The 18463-nt window shown below is 34.3% G+C and overlaps 2 protein-coding genes across 2 annotated transcripts; both read left to right on the top strand.

Annotated features, from left to right (window-relative positions):
- Positions 1 to 1803: 1803 nt before the first annotated feature.
- Positions 1804 to 5031, top strand: LOC118055300 (glycerophosphodiester phosphodiesterase GDPD1, chloroplastic). Its single transcript, XM_035067159.2, has 7 exons — positions 1804 to 1979; positions 2060 to 2244; positions 3543 to 3602; positions 3722 to 4003; positions 4102 to 4197; positions 4298 to 4494; positions 4618 to 5031. The coding sequence occupies exons 1-7, from the start codon at positions 1883 to 1885 to the stop codon at positions 4850 to 4852; spliced, it is 1152 nt and encodes a 383-aa protein (XP_034923050.1). The 5' UTR covers positions 1804 to 1882; the 3' UTR covers positions 4853 to 5031.
- Positions 5032 to 13750: 8719 nt separating this feature from the next.
- Positions 13751 to 15334, top strand: LOC118055301 (NAC domain-containing protein 83). The gene is made up of 3 exons (XM_035067160.2): positions 13751 to 14298; positions 14550 to 14821; positions 14931 to 15334. The coding sequence occupies exons 1-3, from the start codon at positions 14118 to 14120 to the stop codon at positions 15216 to 15218; spliced, it is 741 nt and encodes a 246-aa protein (XP_034923051.1). The 5' UTR covers positions 13751 to 14117; the 3' UTR covers positions 15219 to 15334.
- The last annotated feature ends 3129 nt before the right edge of the window (positions 15335 to 18463 follow it).

Raw genomic sequence — 18463 nt, 5'->3', positions numbered from 1 at the left:
ACCAGCAAAGGATGAATTTATGAAAATAGAACTATTAAATTGAAGATTTTTACGGTTGGTTAAACAGCTATTTAATTATTTATTAGGGTTAACTGATAAATCTACCGAATTCTCCCATACATTGTTTTAAAAAAAATCTCAATCTCGTTTTCTCCTATATATTAATATTTTCTCCCACAACCACCACACATAAATACTTTTTAAAAGCATAAAAAATTAAAATTAGACTTTAAAAAATAGACCTATATGTTTGCTTAAAATATTTTTTGTTGGTCAAAGGACACCTATGCCTAACGTGGCGACACATCATGTATGCATTCTTACCAATATTAAACTATTAAATCCCCCATTTTCTCCTGTAACAATGAACCGATGGTCCCTTGTCCATCCATGCCATGCTGGCTCCTCCTCACTGCACACTAACCGTTCCTGTTATTGCTATTATTATTATTGAAAATCAGCTCCACTTATTAAGAATAGTTTAAGATTATGATTATGATTAGGAGTGATTTTTAAAATATATTTTTTTTAAAAAATATTAAAATAATATTTTTTTTATTTTATTATTTTAATATATCAAAATAATTTGAAAACATACAAAAATTCTCTTCCTCCACCTATAATCAATATAATGACACTTGAGGGTTTAACTCAGTGGTCAACTGCAAGGCTTGCCTTGCGACTATCCCAAGTTTGATCCTTTCTGTGTACACCAGGCCTGTTATCCCCGATGCCTTATTTGTCTACTGGGCTTGCAGGATGTTCAGTAGGTCCGGGGAATTAGTCGTGGTGCGCGTAAGCTGGCCTGGACATCCCGGGTTACTAAAAAAAATCAATATATTGCTATTATTTTAATTCTCTTTTAAAGTTTTTATAATATTCACATGCCTCCACCCATCCCTGCTCCTTTTCATCAAGTCCCAACAGAATTTAATTGCGTTTTTATTCTTCTCTGGCATCTACCAAAAATATTCTTTGGATATTCCTTTTTGTTCTTGAAGTAAAATAGAACAAAAAAAAAAAAAAAATTAAAATTCCATAAGCAGTCAAACGCGTTTTTCATTTTTGCATGCAGAAATCGTTTTCTTGGAATATTCTTGACTCGGGTGGGTGGGCCTTAGGGGAACATATTCCAGCACGCTCTATACTATTCTTTGTTGATCACCCATTGGTACACTTATTAAAACAGACAATATTTTTTTTTTAAAAATGATTCAATAAATTAGAAATTCTAAAATGCCATATACCTATAATTATTTATGGATTTAAAGAGTGCAAGATTTCCCTATAAAAAAAAAAGGCAAAATTGAGTCTTGTCTGGAAAATAAATCTGAATGGCTGAATGCGACATGTCACTCTCCTATTAAATTAAAAAAAACCTAGCGATTGAAGGGACTTGTTTCTTTCTCTGTATCCTTGGGTTCAAATCTTCACCGTGCACGCCTGTCACCCCCGAGGTGCCTTACATGCTCATTGGGTTTGCAGGATGTTCAGTGAGCCGTGAGATTAGTCGTGGTGCGCGCAAGTTGACCCAGACACCTACATAAACAAACAAAAAAAAAAAACTCCTCGTCTCACCTAATTAAATCCTCACCGCTAGAAGGGAACAAAATAATAAAAATACATTAATTCATTAATCAGAAAAAAAAAAAAAAAACTTTTGACAAAGACTATAAACCGAAAAGGGTTTAAGACAGGGGAAATGAGCAGAGGATTTTTGGAATATCCAAGAGGATATAATAACGCACAGAGTGGAATATTCGACGTGGAGATCCATCCACCCAGTTCCCGTTCCTCCCCACAAATATATAAACCCCTCTCCAATCCCTTGTCCTCACACAGCAATCTCCAAAATCCTATTTTCTTTAGCTGATCAGTTATTATGGCTCTTAAAGCTGTTCATGTCTCTGATGTTCCTAATCTTGACCACGTCCCTGAGAATGCCTCTCTTTCTCTCTGCTCAACTCGTTTCTCCAAAGGTAAATTGCCAAAAGGAGAGCTTTTTTGATCGATTCTTCGAGCTTCTTGATGTGGATTTTGGGGTTTTTTTGTGTTGCAGGAGTTGAATTGAATAGAGAAGCTGCGTTCAAGACACCAAAGTTTTTGGTGTTTGGGCATAGAGGGAGTGGAATGAATAATTTGCAATCAACAGATCGGAGGATGAAAGCTATCAAAGAGAACTCCATTATGTCTTTTAATAGTGCTGCTAAACACCCCATTGATTTCATCGAATTCGATGTTCAGGTATAATTATCAGCCTCTTTTTTCTTCCTATTTCGTTCTGAGAAGGGAAAGAAAATCTTGTTTCTGTGCTTGCTGGGAATTCCATTTTTGTGTGGTTGTGTGCTTTCTTTTTCTGGAAAACAATGGAATTTAAGCTCTTCGAATCCGGTGTTTTTTCGTTTACGTCGAGGTGATTTTTGTAAGCATGGTATCACTCAGGTGTTAAGAAATATATTAAAATAATATATATTTTTTTAATTTTTTAAAATCAGAAACAATAATATAAAAAATATATAAAAAATAATTTTAAATAAAAATAAATAGATTTTGTTCACCCTTTGTCTGGGACGGGACGCAGTCACTTAGATCTCTTTAGTTATTGGTTGCCGTGTACAGTTTGAGACCTTTAACCGTGCGGGTTTCTTAAGAAATTTTATCTAAAAATTTTCATTGTTTTATTTTTATATATAGAAACTTATAATTTTTATTCACAACCTGATTTTTTTGAATAAAAATATATTATGATTTGAAAAACAAGTTTTAATACAAAACAAAATATATGCAAATAAAGGTATAATTAATTCAAAATAGTTGTATAAAAAAATATGTAATATATTTTTGACCCAATCAAAAACTCGGTTAAAACATGTTAATTTTTATTTTATTTTTTTAATTAAAATAATGTTGTTTTAATTTTTTTTTTTAAAAAAAACAATTGATCTGGGAGACCCGGTCAAAACTTGATGACTTAGTCAAAACTTAAAACTCGAAACCTTGAATTGGACCAGGGTCTAAAAACTATGACTATTAGATCAAACTTGTTGTCCACTGCGGCATTTTTTTTTACCACCTTTGTTGAACAGGAAATCAAGGCTGAGTTTTTTTTTTTTTAATATATATATAAAATTAAATAACTCAAATTTAACTTGTTTTTATATAAAAAATACCTTAAAACAAATAGAAAGCATCGAAATCAGTGTTTTTAATGGCCAGTCGAAATAAAATGTAACGGAGATGAAGTTTTATGACTAGTAAACTTTGAAAACCAGTGTAAAAAGAGCTCGTGAGCGTTGCAAATAAATACTACAATGAAAAGTATTTTGTGTGTGAACAAGTGGCGCCTGTGAAACCCTATTTCGTTTTTTTATTTTTATTTTTTAAATTTAATGATGGGAGTACAAGGAACTGATTGTGCTTATTTTTGCATGGTATTATCTTTTATTTCTGAAAAAATAGAAATAGAATTCAAAATAAAAGTATGGAGCTGGATCAGAGACAAAGGCAAGAAAATGTGAAAAAACGAATTGTCGTTTTTGTAGGTCACAAAAGATGATTGTCCAGTCATTTTCCATGACGACTTCATCCTCTCTGTAGATAATGTAAGTGTCTCCAATGCATTCGGAATCTCTATTCTTGGCTCCCTAAAACTCTTATGGGTTCAATTTATTATTTAGAAACATAAATAATTTTGAAGCTATGAATTTATTTGCAATTTCAGGGCATCATTTTCGAGAAGAGAGTGACAGAACTTTCCCTGTCTGAATTCCTGTGCTATGGACCCCAAAAAGAAGCAGGAAAATCAGGCAAATCTTTGGTTAGGAAAACAAAAGATGGGAAAATAGTAGAGTGGAATGTAGAGAAAGACGACTCATTGTGCACTTTGCAAGATGCGTTTCAACAAGTGGAGCCTTCACTTGGCTTTAACATTGAATTAAAATTCGATAATCACATTGTCTACCAGCAAGATTATCTCATTCGTGTTCTTCAAGCAATATTGCAGGTATATATGGACGACCTTTTGCTAATCAAGGCCCCTTTTTTAGCTTAAACAAGAGATTTTTCTTAATTGGAGCTTAAACAAGAGATTTTGCGGTGCAGGTGGTATTTGAGCATGGTAAGGATAAGCCTATTATTTTCTCATCATTCCAACCTGATGCAGCATTGCTTGTCAGAAAACTGCAGAGCACCTACCCTGTAAGTTGTTAAATTTGATTGTGTTGTTATTTATGTAAGCATGGCACTCTTTATCTTGTATTGATGATTGTTGTTTTTTTTTTTTTTTATTGCATTACAGGTTTACTTCTTGACAGATGGGGGTGCTGAGATTTTCTATGATGTAAGGAGAAACTCCTTAGAGGAGGCTATAAAGGTGTGCTTGGAGGGTGGTTTGCAAGGGATTGTATCTGAGGTCAAAGCGGTTTTCAGGAACCCTGGGGCAGTATCCAAGATCAAGGACGCCAAGCTTTCACTTATAACTTATGGAAAATTGAAGTAAGTAATTGGATTTTCTGGCTTTGAGATTCACTCTTTTATGCGATTTGGTAAAAGAATTTCATCCATGAAAACCCAAAGGTCAAACCTTGTCAAGGTACTAACAGTGTTTTTGTTTTGTAGTAATGTATCAGAAGCTGTTTACATACAACATTTAATGGGTATCGATGGAGTCATAGTTGATCTGGTTCAGGAGATCACTGAGGCGGTATCTGATCTGATAAGGCCATCAAAGGTGGAAGAAGCAGAGAGTTTAGCAGAAGGGCATGGTGAGATGGAGGAGAAATCAAAGCCCAAATTCTCAGAGAGGGAGCTTTCATTTCTTTTGAAGCTCATTCCAGAATTGATACAGCATTAATCCCATGCCCTTTTTGTATAATTTCACTAGAAGTTTAGCAGTTTTGGTCCCTCCTTTTTTATGCTTGTAAATAATCTCATCTCTTCTACCATTCTGACTTCAAGAAAGATCTGTATCGGTGAATTAATTTGCGTTATTAGCTTAATCTAAATCCTAAATCAATATATATATTATCAAAATGGTGTATTTTTTTTAATTTCTTTTTAAAAAATTTTATATTGACCTAATCGAGTTTGACTTAGTTATAAGTCAATAAAGTTAGGACTAGTTAAAAAAAAAATTTACTTCAAATTGAAACTTAACTTAAATTAGATTCTAAATCGTGAAATTATAAAATTAATCTACAAAATTAAATTGTATTTAATAACTATGCTATAGAGAAAATGTATTTCTTCCACTAGAAAATTTGAGATAAGAAATATAAGCACACAATTATAAAAATGAAATTAATCTAGACATGATCAAATTTCACTTCATATTACTCATTTAAATAATTTATTTGACCATAAAAAAAAGATTTATGTCTAACCATGGCAATGCAAAGGGTGTCACATTAATTTCCTCCTCTCATCTGGCAAATAAATCAAGAATTAGAAACTAGCCTTCTTTAGATTCTGAATCTTATCAATCAAGACCAGGCTGTAATCAATTTTAGACATATCATTCATATTCAAATTGACTCGATGTATTCAAGTACAAATTAACCCTTGTTGTTTATGCCAATATAAGTGAATTGGATCTCCATTATATTATTGCTTGGTCTCTGGAACTAAAAAGAAAAATGAGCAATAAACACTGACAAGAAACACAATGACACTAGCCCTTAATTAAGGACTATTGATCTTTTAGATGTGGTTAATTTGAGGGGCTTGCACTTGAGACTATTGGATTCCAATAAAAATATGGCATGGAAGGCCACTTGACAAAATGTATGTGATCGCCTAGACAAAGAAGGTGAGTTGGGGCTATTTGACATGAGTATTGTTTAGTAATAATGAGGTTGTTGGTGGCATTATTGGTGGTTTTATTGACATGAACAGAGTTAAGAAAAATAAACATCGAATCATTTGAACCAACTATCATTGATTATTAAGCTGGATTGTTAAATACATAAAAGAAGTGACATAATTGCTTTTGGCTATTACTTTAAAATGATATTGATAATTCAACCTTTTCCTTTTATGGATATTAATTATTCAACTTTAACGATCATTTTCCATAACATTTTGTTTTCTAAAATGCCTTGCTGATTAATTTGGCTTAAACATATATTTAGATTGAATAAGGATTTATATAATATGAGTTATTTTATGTGCAACAAATAAAGAATCATAAATGAATTTGATTACATTTATAGTTTGATCATAAAAGAATTATACAAAGGCTGTCTTCAAAACCTAAGTTTTGTTGCACAAATTAATTAATGATTTGTGAATTGTCACGTTCCTTTAATTTTTAATAAAAACTATATTTAACTGTTATTAATATCTCTTTTCTCCATATAAAATACATTGATGCATCAATAGCCCCCAAATCTTTGTGCATTGAATATATAAATATTTGAAAGGTTATAAGCTTTAATGAGAGACTTTTTACCTTCCTCATAAGATTTGATTGTCTCAAACAGAACTATTGGGATTATTATGATCAAATGGCTTGTCCGATGACTAGGTGGTTTATCTTTATTAAAAGTGGTGTCTTTTAGGAAACAAAATGACAGTATGCATTTAATGTAGTAATTAAGTAGATTTATAAAGATCCATTTGGTATGGGGAAGGTAGTTCTCATCATCGATGAACCCACTACTATTTCTAGGGAACCTCAAGGGAGAGAAGCTACTTCAAGCCTCTTAGGACGATGCCCCTATCATTTTAAATGTAGAGAATGTGACATTTTTCAATGATCGGCATCCAGGAGAGTATATACCTCAACTGCCTACAAAGGTTGAATGGATTTGCAAAGCAACCTTGGGCTTTGTCTAAGGACATTTTAAAATTACAACCCCTATATGCATGTATGAGCTTGGGTATTCCTTCCCTCTCCAATGGTTTGTGAGGGAAGTGTTTAGGCATTACATGTTAGCTCCAGACTAGCTGCATCAAATTGCATCAATAATTTTGGTTATCTTTGACAAGTTCCTTATACTTGTTAGAATCGAGCCTATGGTGAACATTAACATCTAGTTCCTGGAACTAATGGTGACAATGATATGTATTGGTTTTCACATTCGCCAACAAACTTAAATGATCTATGAAGGGGACTTTACAAGGCAAGCTTGTGCATGTCAAGAAATGAAGAGGGAAGTGACTGATAATTAGGTATAATGGACCAGTCAACCCCAAAGATGGGATCAACCTAGTCTGATTCCCCTTTTCGAAAATGCCCTAGTAGATTCTTAAACATTTTCAATAACAGCTAGAATAATAAGAGTCTCTCTGCTTTCCTGAAAGCCTAAAAATGAAAGTAGGGAATGAATACTTTCTTGTTAATGTAAGGTCTTGAATTACTTCCTTTATCTTTCTTTTCCAGAAGCAACAAGAGGTACACATGAATCAATTTCTGGTAATTCAATACACCCTGTTCCCTTCGAGATATCTTTTGAAGGTGCAAAATATAGGATCTATTATAAATATAAGTGGAATCTGCATATGGTATGGGTATTTTTTTTAACTATTAGCTCAATCTTTATCCATGTCTTTTCTAAAAAATGGATATTTTCTTCCGGTCTCTAGGCTTTCCATCCGTCCACATCTATTTTATGTGTGACAACAGATCTTAAGTTGTATCTATTATTGGAGAGCACCTCCCATTGAGTTGAACAACATGACTCGTCTAAACTCAAATGAGGAGAAAACATGTGCTACATTGATGTTGGTCTTAACCAAATACAACATCAATAAAATGGCCAAAATGCATTACCAGGCCATGTTGCAAAGTATACAACCACTTTATCATTTTGTTTTTTGTGCTTATAAGTTCATTTATGAATTTTTTTTTGTACAAGGTTAATAGCCAAAAGAGAAGGAGAAACTTCAGTAAGGTTTGTAGATGAGAGTTTATCTACATCAAGTAGGGGGTCTTCATTTCTTGACTTGAGTGGTGGCAGGATTGGAGAAGAAATAGAGCCCAACTCCATCAATGTAGATGAACTCATTGTTCCTAATGACATTATTCCTGAGAAAACAATGGCAAGATCTACCACTCCCGTATAAATGAAAGTTAGGGGAAGTCGTTCTCCCCTGGTTAGGGGTCAAGTAGAGTTGACCGCTCCTAAAGTACTTGTAGGTGTTGTTGCTCATTTTAAAAGAAAAAAAAGGTCTCCACCCTTATGGATATTAGCAATATAGCCTCAGCTATAGAGACTTCCTCTATATTGGTAATCCTGATGCCCTCACACTTGATCTTAATTGCAGAGACTTTAATTGTTGGGGCATATGTCTAGGGTGTTTATGAGAAAATTTGGAGAGAGGTTTGAGGATGGTTTTGCTAGCCTCGTCCTCAGTCGAGCTTATTTTACTTTCCCTACCTTGATTGAGGAGTAAAGGGAGGCCATAAAAGTTGTCATTTGTGAGAGGTATGTCTTTGATGAGACTGGCCTAGAGGTGTTGAAACATCTAGAGAGGGTTCTTACCATTTCTTCAAACATCTTGAGGATGTTTAATGAGTAAAAACTGACAACTATCATCCAACCTTTACTAAACAAATAGTCTTCAACACATGAAACTTTCTTGTTTGACTTCATCATTTACTTTAGTTTATCATTGTTATTTCTAACCACCGTTTGTCATTGGTTTTTCATCATGCATGCTCATTCCAAGAGGCACTGGATGACTAAGAGGAGCTAGGTGAGGGAGGTTATTGCCAAATACAAGGTAGACCAAACTGCCCTCCAATATCTAAGGGAGGGCTATCACACGTTCTATTTTAGAAGTGTCTTTATTTTTTGCCATTGATGGTAGTCCATACAATAAATGTATGCTAGTCTATGCCAATTTCACACATTAATATCGTCATTCTTTATTCAACCATAGTTATCATTACAAATTTTCATTTCGAACATGGCTCGTTTTTTTTTTTGGAAACTAAAATGTAATATCACATATTCCCTAAAGGGAAAGAACCCAATTTTCACCCTTAACGTGTCTAAATAGTTGCTTTAACGACTTTCTGAATTTGGCAGCAGAGATCACATTCCAAACTCTCATTAAATTTTTAACTATATCTGGAGTTCTAGGACTCCATTTCAAGCGAGGCTAATCTTGTTGGAAAGCTAAGACAAGGAGCTACAAGTCCTCCGAGGAGAGGACAACCCAGTTCTACCCACAAGACACTCACAATTATTCGTCAACAAATCAAACTTACTGTATAGGGTCTGTCATAACTCCATCTCGGTTGGTGACCCATAACTAGAGTTCTATAACTCCAAATTGAGTAAGACCAATTTTTTTAGTTATTAAACATCTAAAACTACAATTATTATGAAGAAACCTAATTCTAATTTTCTCACCCTTCTACTCAAATTCTCTCCAAAAGTTAGGAGACGAATTTATCCAAATTCATTAACCTTTCCATTTACACATAACATCCACAATTTGACTTTCCTTTTTTATTTTTTTTATTTTTTTTATCTCAACCCCTAGCCATATCTCATACCATATAAAAGTGCCAAAAATATCTTTTTAAGAACTAATTTATCCTATTTATTTCAATATTCTCTCCTAACATCAAAGTAGAACATTTTTATTGATTTTACTAACTTTCCGAACAATATTCTTTTAAACACAATCCTTGCCATTTCAATGTGCATTTTCCCTCATTTCAACATAATTAAACACACGTCATCAAGCTAAATATGTCAAATTAAACATCTTCCTCTTCGATGCATAATAAAAACAACATATTATAATAAGTTCAATAAGGAAAACCACAATTTCCCCTTTTTTCTTCTTTGCTCTTCATATGGCTAGCTAACTTTTCTTGCCCTACTCATATGGCCAGCTTTTATATCAATCCGAGTTGTCCTTAGAAATTAGGATAGCAAGCATAATAACCTTATAAAATGTTTTCCCGGCAACACTCATGACATCAGCCATCATGTTTAATCCTGTTTTCACTCTCAAGTTTCTCAATTTTTACTATCATAAATCAACGTACTACATAAATAAATAAAATTTTAGAATGTATTAAAACTCTTTAAAATATAAAGAGATGAGATAGTAAACACCTATCTGTTCCTCTTAATGGTCCCATTCTGCTAGCTTGAGGTTTTATAGTCAATGTCTTTCCTAAAACTTGTAGACCTACTGTGTAAGAAACATAACTTCTATACGGAGTGTTTGTTTTTAATCTCCGCCTTTCAATCTAGACAACATCAGGATGAACAACATATTCAAACTATAGCCCGATTCAACGGTGGATGAAGAAAAAAACGGTTGGCTACTAAGACTGTTCAGAAGTGTATTTTCACAGATATTTTTCTCCCTTGATATCTGTCAAACGGGGACTGATATAAAAGATTCCTCCAATGAAAATGTACAAGACATGGAGAAGAACAACATATCCAAATATCATTCTGATCCAACGATGGAAGGTGAAGTTATAACTATCGGATTTTCTGCCATCAATATATCTTCTCTCTAAACTCTCTAAACCACTCAAACATCTCTCTTTTATCACTTATTGACTCTTTTAACAACTATAGGTTAACATTTTGGTGTGGATTTCATCAAGGAATGAGAAGAAAAGATCAAATAACCCTAACACCTCTCTTGCTATTACAAGCCATTGTAAGAGAGAAAATAGAATGGTTTTTATAATGTTATCTTCTTATTAATTGCACCTTTACTCCCATCTCTTTTTATCATTTATACATAAATCTCTAATTTTCTATTATTTGAATATTGATCTCTCTTAGTCTTGCGTATTCATTTTGTCTCCATAAATTTTTCTTTTTAACAATTTAGTACTTATATTCACTTTTCATTTAATTAATTTTATCCATTTTTAATCTTGATTTAGATTAATTTAATTTAATGTAATTTAATTTATTTTACTATTAATTAAATTTCTCATATTTTAATAACTTAGAAAAATTATAACTAGGGATTTACACACTAGGTAGACGCCCCTACACTACATAGTGCCTACGCAGCGAGCACGGGCTCAAGCTCCTAACACTAGCCCATATTCCTTAGGTATTTTTTGAGCTATTTTCTTTTTTAAAGGATTGTTTTAGGTTCGTTTAAGGGGATATTTTGAATTCATTTTATCTGTATACGTGAATCAATCCACACTTTGGATTATACACATTCTGCTTGGCAAAATATCTAATTAATATTAATGCATGCATTGAGACGGGTAGCTAGCTAGCTAGAGTATCGATGGAAGAACAAATTACATGTTTTCATGACACAACGATAAGATGAAGATAATGTAGATTAAAGAGATAGGTAGATCATGGCCTTCCATTATATCGAATCTCACTATGCAATGTCAACTTCAAGGACAAGAACCACCCACGACCTTGGCCTATCCTGTGAATGCCTTCGTTTGAAAGGCGTGTTTTTCCTAGAGAAATTAATGAACACTCGATTTGTTCAAACACGATTCTAAAGGTGTTGTGTTCTTCAAAATGAATTAATAATAATAAAAAAAAATCAAAGCTTTGTTTTTTTTTTCCTTTTCTTGATGATGGTTATTCATCATCATGGATACCATTTTACAATCACGACTTGTGCCTTGATTAAGAAATCATGATGGCTGTGGGTGTGCATGACTCCATGCATGAATGATGGCCGCTTTCTTGGCTTTTAGCCGGTCGTTTTGCGATGAAATTTGCTTCTGAATTTGAGCCAATGAGAGAGGGTGCAAGTGTGAGAGAGATAAAAGCAGATATATAAACAATGTGCTAATTTGGGTTCTGCCCAAGAAATCTCCAGCCAAAATCACGCACTAAATTAACATTTTTTTTTAATGTCAAACTTTAGAAGGGCTAAACTTTGATTTCATTTGAGTGATTAATCAGTCTTTTGCAAAGTCGGTTTTAAAAAATCAAATCAAAACTTTGGTCTAAATCAAATGCAAATAGCTCGTGTTTTGGTGATAATTTTAAAACACCATACGCCTCTTTGGGCCCTAATTAAAGAAACAAAACCTTCCTGAACCAAAAGTCTAGTCATGGATCTCCCAAATAAATATTTCTTTCTTCAACTAAACATCACGAGCAAACCCTTCAAACACTCAAATGATCACGTAGGCAGATATAACCCATAGGAAACGGCATGGGTCTTAGACTCAGAAAAATAGCGAAAGCAAACCAATAAATTTAAGTCTTTTGGGAGGAAACTTGATGTCAGTACGTATACGGCCTTTGATCTTCAATATTAAAAGAAAAAAAAAAAACCAGCTAAAATCCCGTCTGCACACAAGTTCAAAACTTCAAATTGATTTAACTTGAAGAGAAAGCCTGGATCTTTGAAGGACCCACTTGAAAAATTGTTGGACTCTTCCTTTAATTTGATTTTGAATTTCTTGATCTTGCCTGCGCTCTTAGGTTACTTGGTCACATGGAGAGGCAGCGGGGAAGGTTAACTAATTTTCAGGGTAATGCATCATTAAGAAATACACACACACATACGCTAAGAAAAGGTTTTAAAAATACTCATTAAACCATATAATTTTAAAGTGAGATTCAAATATAAGTCTTGCTAATCTAATAGCTCACATGTGTTTTTTAATTTTTTTTCTTAATATTTAGAATTACTCTGATTCATAATATTTTTTGGTTAAACTTATGAATTGAGATTATATTTTGGTTTTCGGAGGTTATTAAGAAAGTATAGAAGGTAGATGAGTTTTTTTTTTTTTTTGTAAAATAATAATCCTTTCATTCCAAAAAAGAAAATCCAAAAATAATTATCCCTAAAAAAAACTTGTTTCACTCCAGACCCAAAAATAATTACCTCAAAAATAGGTTTGGTAGAAACAAATTTTCTTGCAGTAATATATATTTAGAAATTGCCATTCAGTATACATATTTATAGTTTTCAATAAGTTTCTATTAATCTCCGTTATTCATGTATTATAAATTTTCATTGTTTTTTTTTTAATTAATATAAATATCTAAGTTAACTTGCGTACTTAATTAATTTCACGGATCCTAAATTAATAATTATATAAATTTTTAATAATTTTAAAATTTATAAAACTCAAATTAATAATTTCTAATCGTATATATTTTTAAAATTCTCATTGTTCATCTTTGTTTAACTCATAAATCAGATTAAAAGTACCATGCGTTATCAATTAATAAAATCCAAGTTCTATCGTACAAGGAGGGCCTTTAACCAAAAATAAAATAAAATAATAATCAAATCAAATAAAAGGGACGGCGTGTTTGTTATTGGGTATTAGTAATAGCATACCTTCATATCATGAACTGTGCCCTATCTCCTTTTTGTTTGGTCTGATTTAATAGCTGCAGTCCGACGACCAGAGGCGAGCCTAGGGATTTTGGGTCGGGTCGTGGGTTTACCAAGGGGAAAAAAACAGAACAAAGTAGTTGATGTTGAACCACGTACGTCCGTATCGTGTCCACTAGAATATTTGTTTTTTAGTGATCTATGCGTTTGATTGCAAGTGTCTTCATTAATTAAGACGGTAACATGAGGTTAGTGTTTTAATCTCTTGGATCTCCTCGTCTTGTGCAGGCCAGCTCTTCTAAACGTGCCAAACGTGGGTCTCAAGCACAGTATACGAGCGTGTGCTTCTTGACCGAAAGCACTGTTGTGTTTGTTGGCCATTGCCCTTTTGGGGTTTTCTCCATGTCCTTCTCTTTCTTGTACACGTACGCTTGTTTGCGAGTTGTGAGAGAGATGACACGTCAAAATAAAGCGAGGGTGTTTTTCTCAAGTCAAGGATGGAGGTTCCAGTAACGTAATTAGCTAGTTAGATTGGGAATTGGAAACAACTAAGGAATTTTCTTTCCTTGATCACCTCCACATAACCCATTTATATAAATAAATGACCTTTGTCTCTCCTTGCCCTAGCCTACAAAGACAAACCAAGGCCACTACAAGTCTTCTTTGCCCTTTCTTTCATCTTGGTTTTCTCTCCCTCTCTCCCCCCCTCCAGCTCTTGTTTGCATGATTTAGTATATTACAACAAGTTAGCTTTAACCTTGTTGAGTGAATGATCATCCAAGTCTTGGCTCAACTTGGTTAGGGAACTTGATTTGGAGAGCGTGTGAGAGAGATTGAGATAGGAAATGGAAGGGCCAAACTTTGTTGAGAATGGAGGGCTCAGATTGCCTATTGGATATAGGTTTCATCCAACGGATGAAGAGCTTGTTGTTCATTACCTGAAGCGAAAGGTCCTTGGTCTTCCATTGCCAGCTGCTGTCATTCCTGAGTTTGATGTATTCCAAACTGATCCTTGGAGCTTGCCAGGTTAGTCAAAAACCCATTCTCTTGAACTTGTAAGTCGGGGTATTATTTAGTGCTTACAAGTCTTCTATTAGTTTTGTTTTGAGAGAACTGGATTTTCTTAACTAAGTTGGACTATATGATCCTGCTTTCAAGATTCTTGAAGACTTTAGATTCATGCTCTATTTAAGCTCATAAAAGAAAGCCCTTTGAGTTTTGACGATGTTTGAGAGATCCTGAGATGGTTTAAGCCTCATAATCTGTTCTGGTTCTAGGTAATTTGAAGGAAAAGAGGTACTTCTTTAGCCAAAAGAAGTTGAATGACTTTGGAGCAAAATGCAAGAGATCCGCTGGTTCTATACCTTCTGGTTACTGGAAACCCGTTGGGAAAGGCAAGCAAATTGTAGCTTCTGGTAGCAACCAAGCAGTTGGAATAAGGAAAACGCTGGTTTTCAGAGAAAGAAATCATTCTAGCAAGACTAGAACTCAATGGGTGATGCATGAATATTGCCTTGTAGGCTTGCCAACAGACCCCAAAACCACCCAGGTAAAAATATGAAGCAGTTCCAGTGATACTGCGTGCATATGGCACGCAGTCGCAACATTGTTTTTTCTATGCAATTAATGGATTTTGTTTATGATAATCTCATGTGCAGATGAAAGTGGGAGATTGGGTTGCTAACAGTATATTTCACAGGAAGAGGAAACCTAAAAACCATGTGGTCATGATTTCCAACCCTTCAAACATTAACAAGAGGCGAAATGTCGAGATTATTAGTCCTAGTTTCATGGATTTTATGAAGGAACAAAGCTCTGATGAAGCTGGTGCTCCTTCACAATGTTCAAGTGGAGTCACCGAGGTGTCTTCTAATGAGTTTGATCAGGAAGAAATCAGTTCCTTCATTAGCCTGTTTTCTTATACTTGTAAGAGGAAGAGGACTTGAAATTTCCTCCGAAGGAAACTCTGTATCAGATGAATCAGATATTGTACGTGCAACAGTGATCACAATGACTAAAAATGAAAAGAAAAGGCATTCAATTTGTCCATGGACTTTACATATATTCAGGCCTGTCTATCTAATTCATGAAATTGCTTGTGGTGTTCTTTCTTCTCTGTAACTGTGCATGCAGTAGATGAAATTTAATATCACATTGATGATTGAGATGGAATAGTTGTAACGATGCAGGACTATTTATCATTATCATATCTGTCAATAAAGCTCTGAAAAGGGTGTCAAATTTAAGCAATTTACTATCAAAAGGTGAACCATTTTCTGAGAAGAATGATGCAAAGTAGGCATAGAAGAGAGGAATCCAAAGTAAAAAGAAAGGTTCTACGCCATCTAAATAATAACTTCGTTAGAAAAGTCGATCCCTTGTGGACAAGCACATAGAACCATCGATGCCAAAAGATTTATGGGGAAGAAAGGGCATATCTACCCATGGGGCTCGATTCTCGTGCGTATTGCAAAAAGAGAGTGACATAGCTCCCTCCTAAAATATGATTCTCTTAATGGTGTTCTCATGACTTTTGTGTTCACTTACAATGTTTTGAATTACCAGGCCAAAGATTTAAATTAACGAAGAGATTCTCTCATTATTTCACGCTTTTGAATAGTAACTACATTCAAATCAATATGTTGTTCTCCCTCTCATAAAGAGTGGTGTTTGTTGTGTTGGGAAAGGGAACAAGGCACAAGTTTTCTTTACTAAATACTTCCAGCCTTGGACGACGCAACCTCTCATGGGGTGATGTGAACAAGATTCCTTGTGTCACCCAGTGAAAGCCAAAAGAAGAGAGACATTTGTGATTATTTTACCATTTCCAATTCCATATTCTAGAATACAATACCTCTCCACATTAGGTTATGCACATATAAAATATATATTTCTCACACTTTATGGTAAGAGGGAAAAAAAAAAAGGGATACTAGAGGGTAGAGGTTCTGGATCAATTGGTTAGATATGATGCCACAACTTTGATTAGATTATAACAGGCGTGTGATCTTTAAAGAGGGATCACTTTGTTTGTAGGAGTGTAGGAAGTAGGGACTCCCTCTAAGTTGGGTCAAAGACACTTCACATGTCACCACATGTAATGTATTCACAGGAATGCAATAAAAGATTTTGAACAATATTTTTGTGATTAATTATAACAGTCTTATTAACTATTGGGGCAGCCCCAATTGTTTTATTTTTCTAATTGAAATTAAGGCTTATCATTTAAAAACTTAAATTAATTATACATGAAACAGCGGACTCAATCAAGTCATAATACAAGATCAAATATAATCCTACTGAGGTTTAGTGACAATCCAATCATCTCTAGCCATAAAATTTTTGGATAATTCAAAATTTGTAGCCGTGTTACCTTCGTAAAACACATGTTAAATCTTAAGCACTTATCATCGAGACATTAACTCTTTAGCTCTAGTTATCAAAGCAAAGTTTGCATCAACCTTGCATATTACTGAGGAATGAGATTAACCTTGTTAATCTTATGCGGTATTGATGGATGATTGACTATCTTAAAGACAGCTGTTTCGGTGATGCATGAAGCTTCATTGAAGTGATGTACAAGTAAATATCATATCAATGTCATAAATTGTAGTATCAAGTAAGAGATTAATGTCGGAAAGGATCTACAACCTATGGATGTAGGACATCAGCATCACACTTATCTACCCAATTCTTTCCCAAAACCAAAGAGTCAGCAAAACACACCCCGCTATATCTCCTTGCCTCAATCACTGGGCAATTAGTTCTTCAAATTTAGAGCTTTTCTTCTCAAGGGGAATTCAAGCGAATAGATTTTGGGTTGCAAGTCTTACATTTTTGTATTGATGAACTGATTGAGACAAATATCTTTCCTTGTCCAGTCATGTAATTTTCACCTTAGATGTAGACTACCTACATTTAGACTAAATAGTTTGGCCTCATCACATCACTATGGGTTCAGCTGAAAAGTGTGCGATGTTATGCTACAGAGTTTGATAAAGTAGATCTCATTTGAAAACAACAACAACAACAACAAAATGTCTTGCATTTGTCAAAGAATATCCATCCTTGTAACCAAAATTAAATTTGCCCGCAAGGGGAAAAGGAAAGGAGGTGCTTGTTTTTTTGTGTGCGCGTGTGGTGGAGAGGGAGTTGGCGGGGGAAGAAAATTGCCGACCGACCAAGGTTGCTTGTAGAAGAGGTTTAAGAATCATTCACTCATCAAAGCAATGAGCATTCTGCACGTCACCTACTAAGAAACAGAGGCTGAGCAAGTGAAAATGGTTTGCAGATGTACATTGCTGACTTTGATGTCTCTATGTTTTGTCAATAAAGTAGGCCTGGTCGTGTAGGGAGGCTACAACCAATTCGTAACACTAATCATTTGTACCTTTTTTCCCCGTGAAAGTCAATCATACCAAGAGATCCTAGCATTTGTTTTTTCAAAGAAAGAAAGAAAGAAATCTTAATGTAAGTTTCAGGATGATAGTAGGTTTATATGAAGACAAAGTACGTGCGTTTGTTGATGATAATATTAATACCTTATTCCAGAAGTAATAATATGCGAGCCCACTCAAGCCTGCTCTGGGGCCTTTAGGGTTAAAGGAGGACAAAGGAATAAAAACGATTGAAGAGATTTTTGGCTTGCAGTTTTTGGATCCCAATCCTGATCGAACCTAAACAAAACTGGAAGAGAGGACGAATGCTTGTCGGCCCTAAAACGAAATACCAACCCAGCAATTTTCACCATCTCATTAACCCTAGAGCAAACTAAAAGAAATGGTCTTTGAAAAGATAACATGAAAGAACTTGGTGCACTTCATATCCTAGTTATAAGATGTAACTCAAAGGTCAACACGGCCCAAGGCCGTGTCGAGGGTTAATCTATGAATCAACAAGTCATCATAAACTATGATTTAAAAAAAATTAAAATAAAATCATTTTAATAAATAAATAAAACCTAGTTCAAAGTAAAAACCTTGCTCAACATGTCAGGTACGCTTCATACCCAGCTGGCCAGAAGTACTTAATTCATGGTGTATTGCTAGAGCACTGAAACCATACTCGAAGTACGTGATACCACGAGGGATCTGAGAAATGAAATGATGTCACCCTCTATAAAGCAGTCTTAGTGTTCCAGGATAAGTGGTAACTGGTAATTGAAGTTTCCATTTCCTAGACATACAAGGAT

Source organism: Populus alba, chromosome 1 (assembly GCF_005239225.2).
Source record: "Populus alba chromosome 1, ASM523922v2, whole genome shotgun sequence".
Classification (NCBI taxonomy): domain Eukaryota; kingdom Viridiplantae; phylum Streptophyta; class Magnoliopsida; order Malpighiales; family Salicaceae; genus Populus; species Populus alba.
This window is presented reverse-complemented; position numbering and strand designations above follow the sequence as displayed.

Coding starts and splice junctions, on each gene's coding strand:
- LOC118055300 (XM_035067159.2), top strand. CDS start 1,883: ATGGCTCTTAAAGCTGTTCATGTCTCTGATGTTCCTAATCTTGACCAC. Junction 1,980..2,059: donor CTCAACTCGTTTCTCCAAAG/GTAAATTGCCAA, acceptor TTTGTGTTGCAG/GAGTTGAATTGAATAGAGAA. Junction 4,004..4,101: donor TTCTTCAAGCAATATTGCAG/GTATATATGGAC, acceptor TTTGCGGTGCAG/GTGGTATTTGAGCATGGTAA.
- LOC118055301 (XM_035067160.2), top strand. CDS start 14,118: ATGGAAGGGCCAAACTTTGTTGAGAATGGAGGGCTCAGATTGCCTATT. Junction 14,299..14,549: donor TGATCCTTGGAGCTTGCCAG/GTTAGTCAAAAA, acceptor TTCTGGTTCTAG/GTAATTTGAAGGAAAAGAGG. Junction 14,822..14,930: donor CAGACCCCAAAACCACCCAG/GTAAAAATATGA, acceptor TCTCATGTGCAG/ATGAAAGTGGGAGATTGGGT.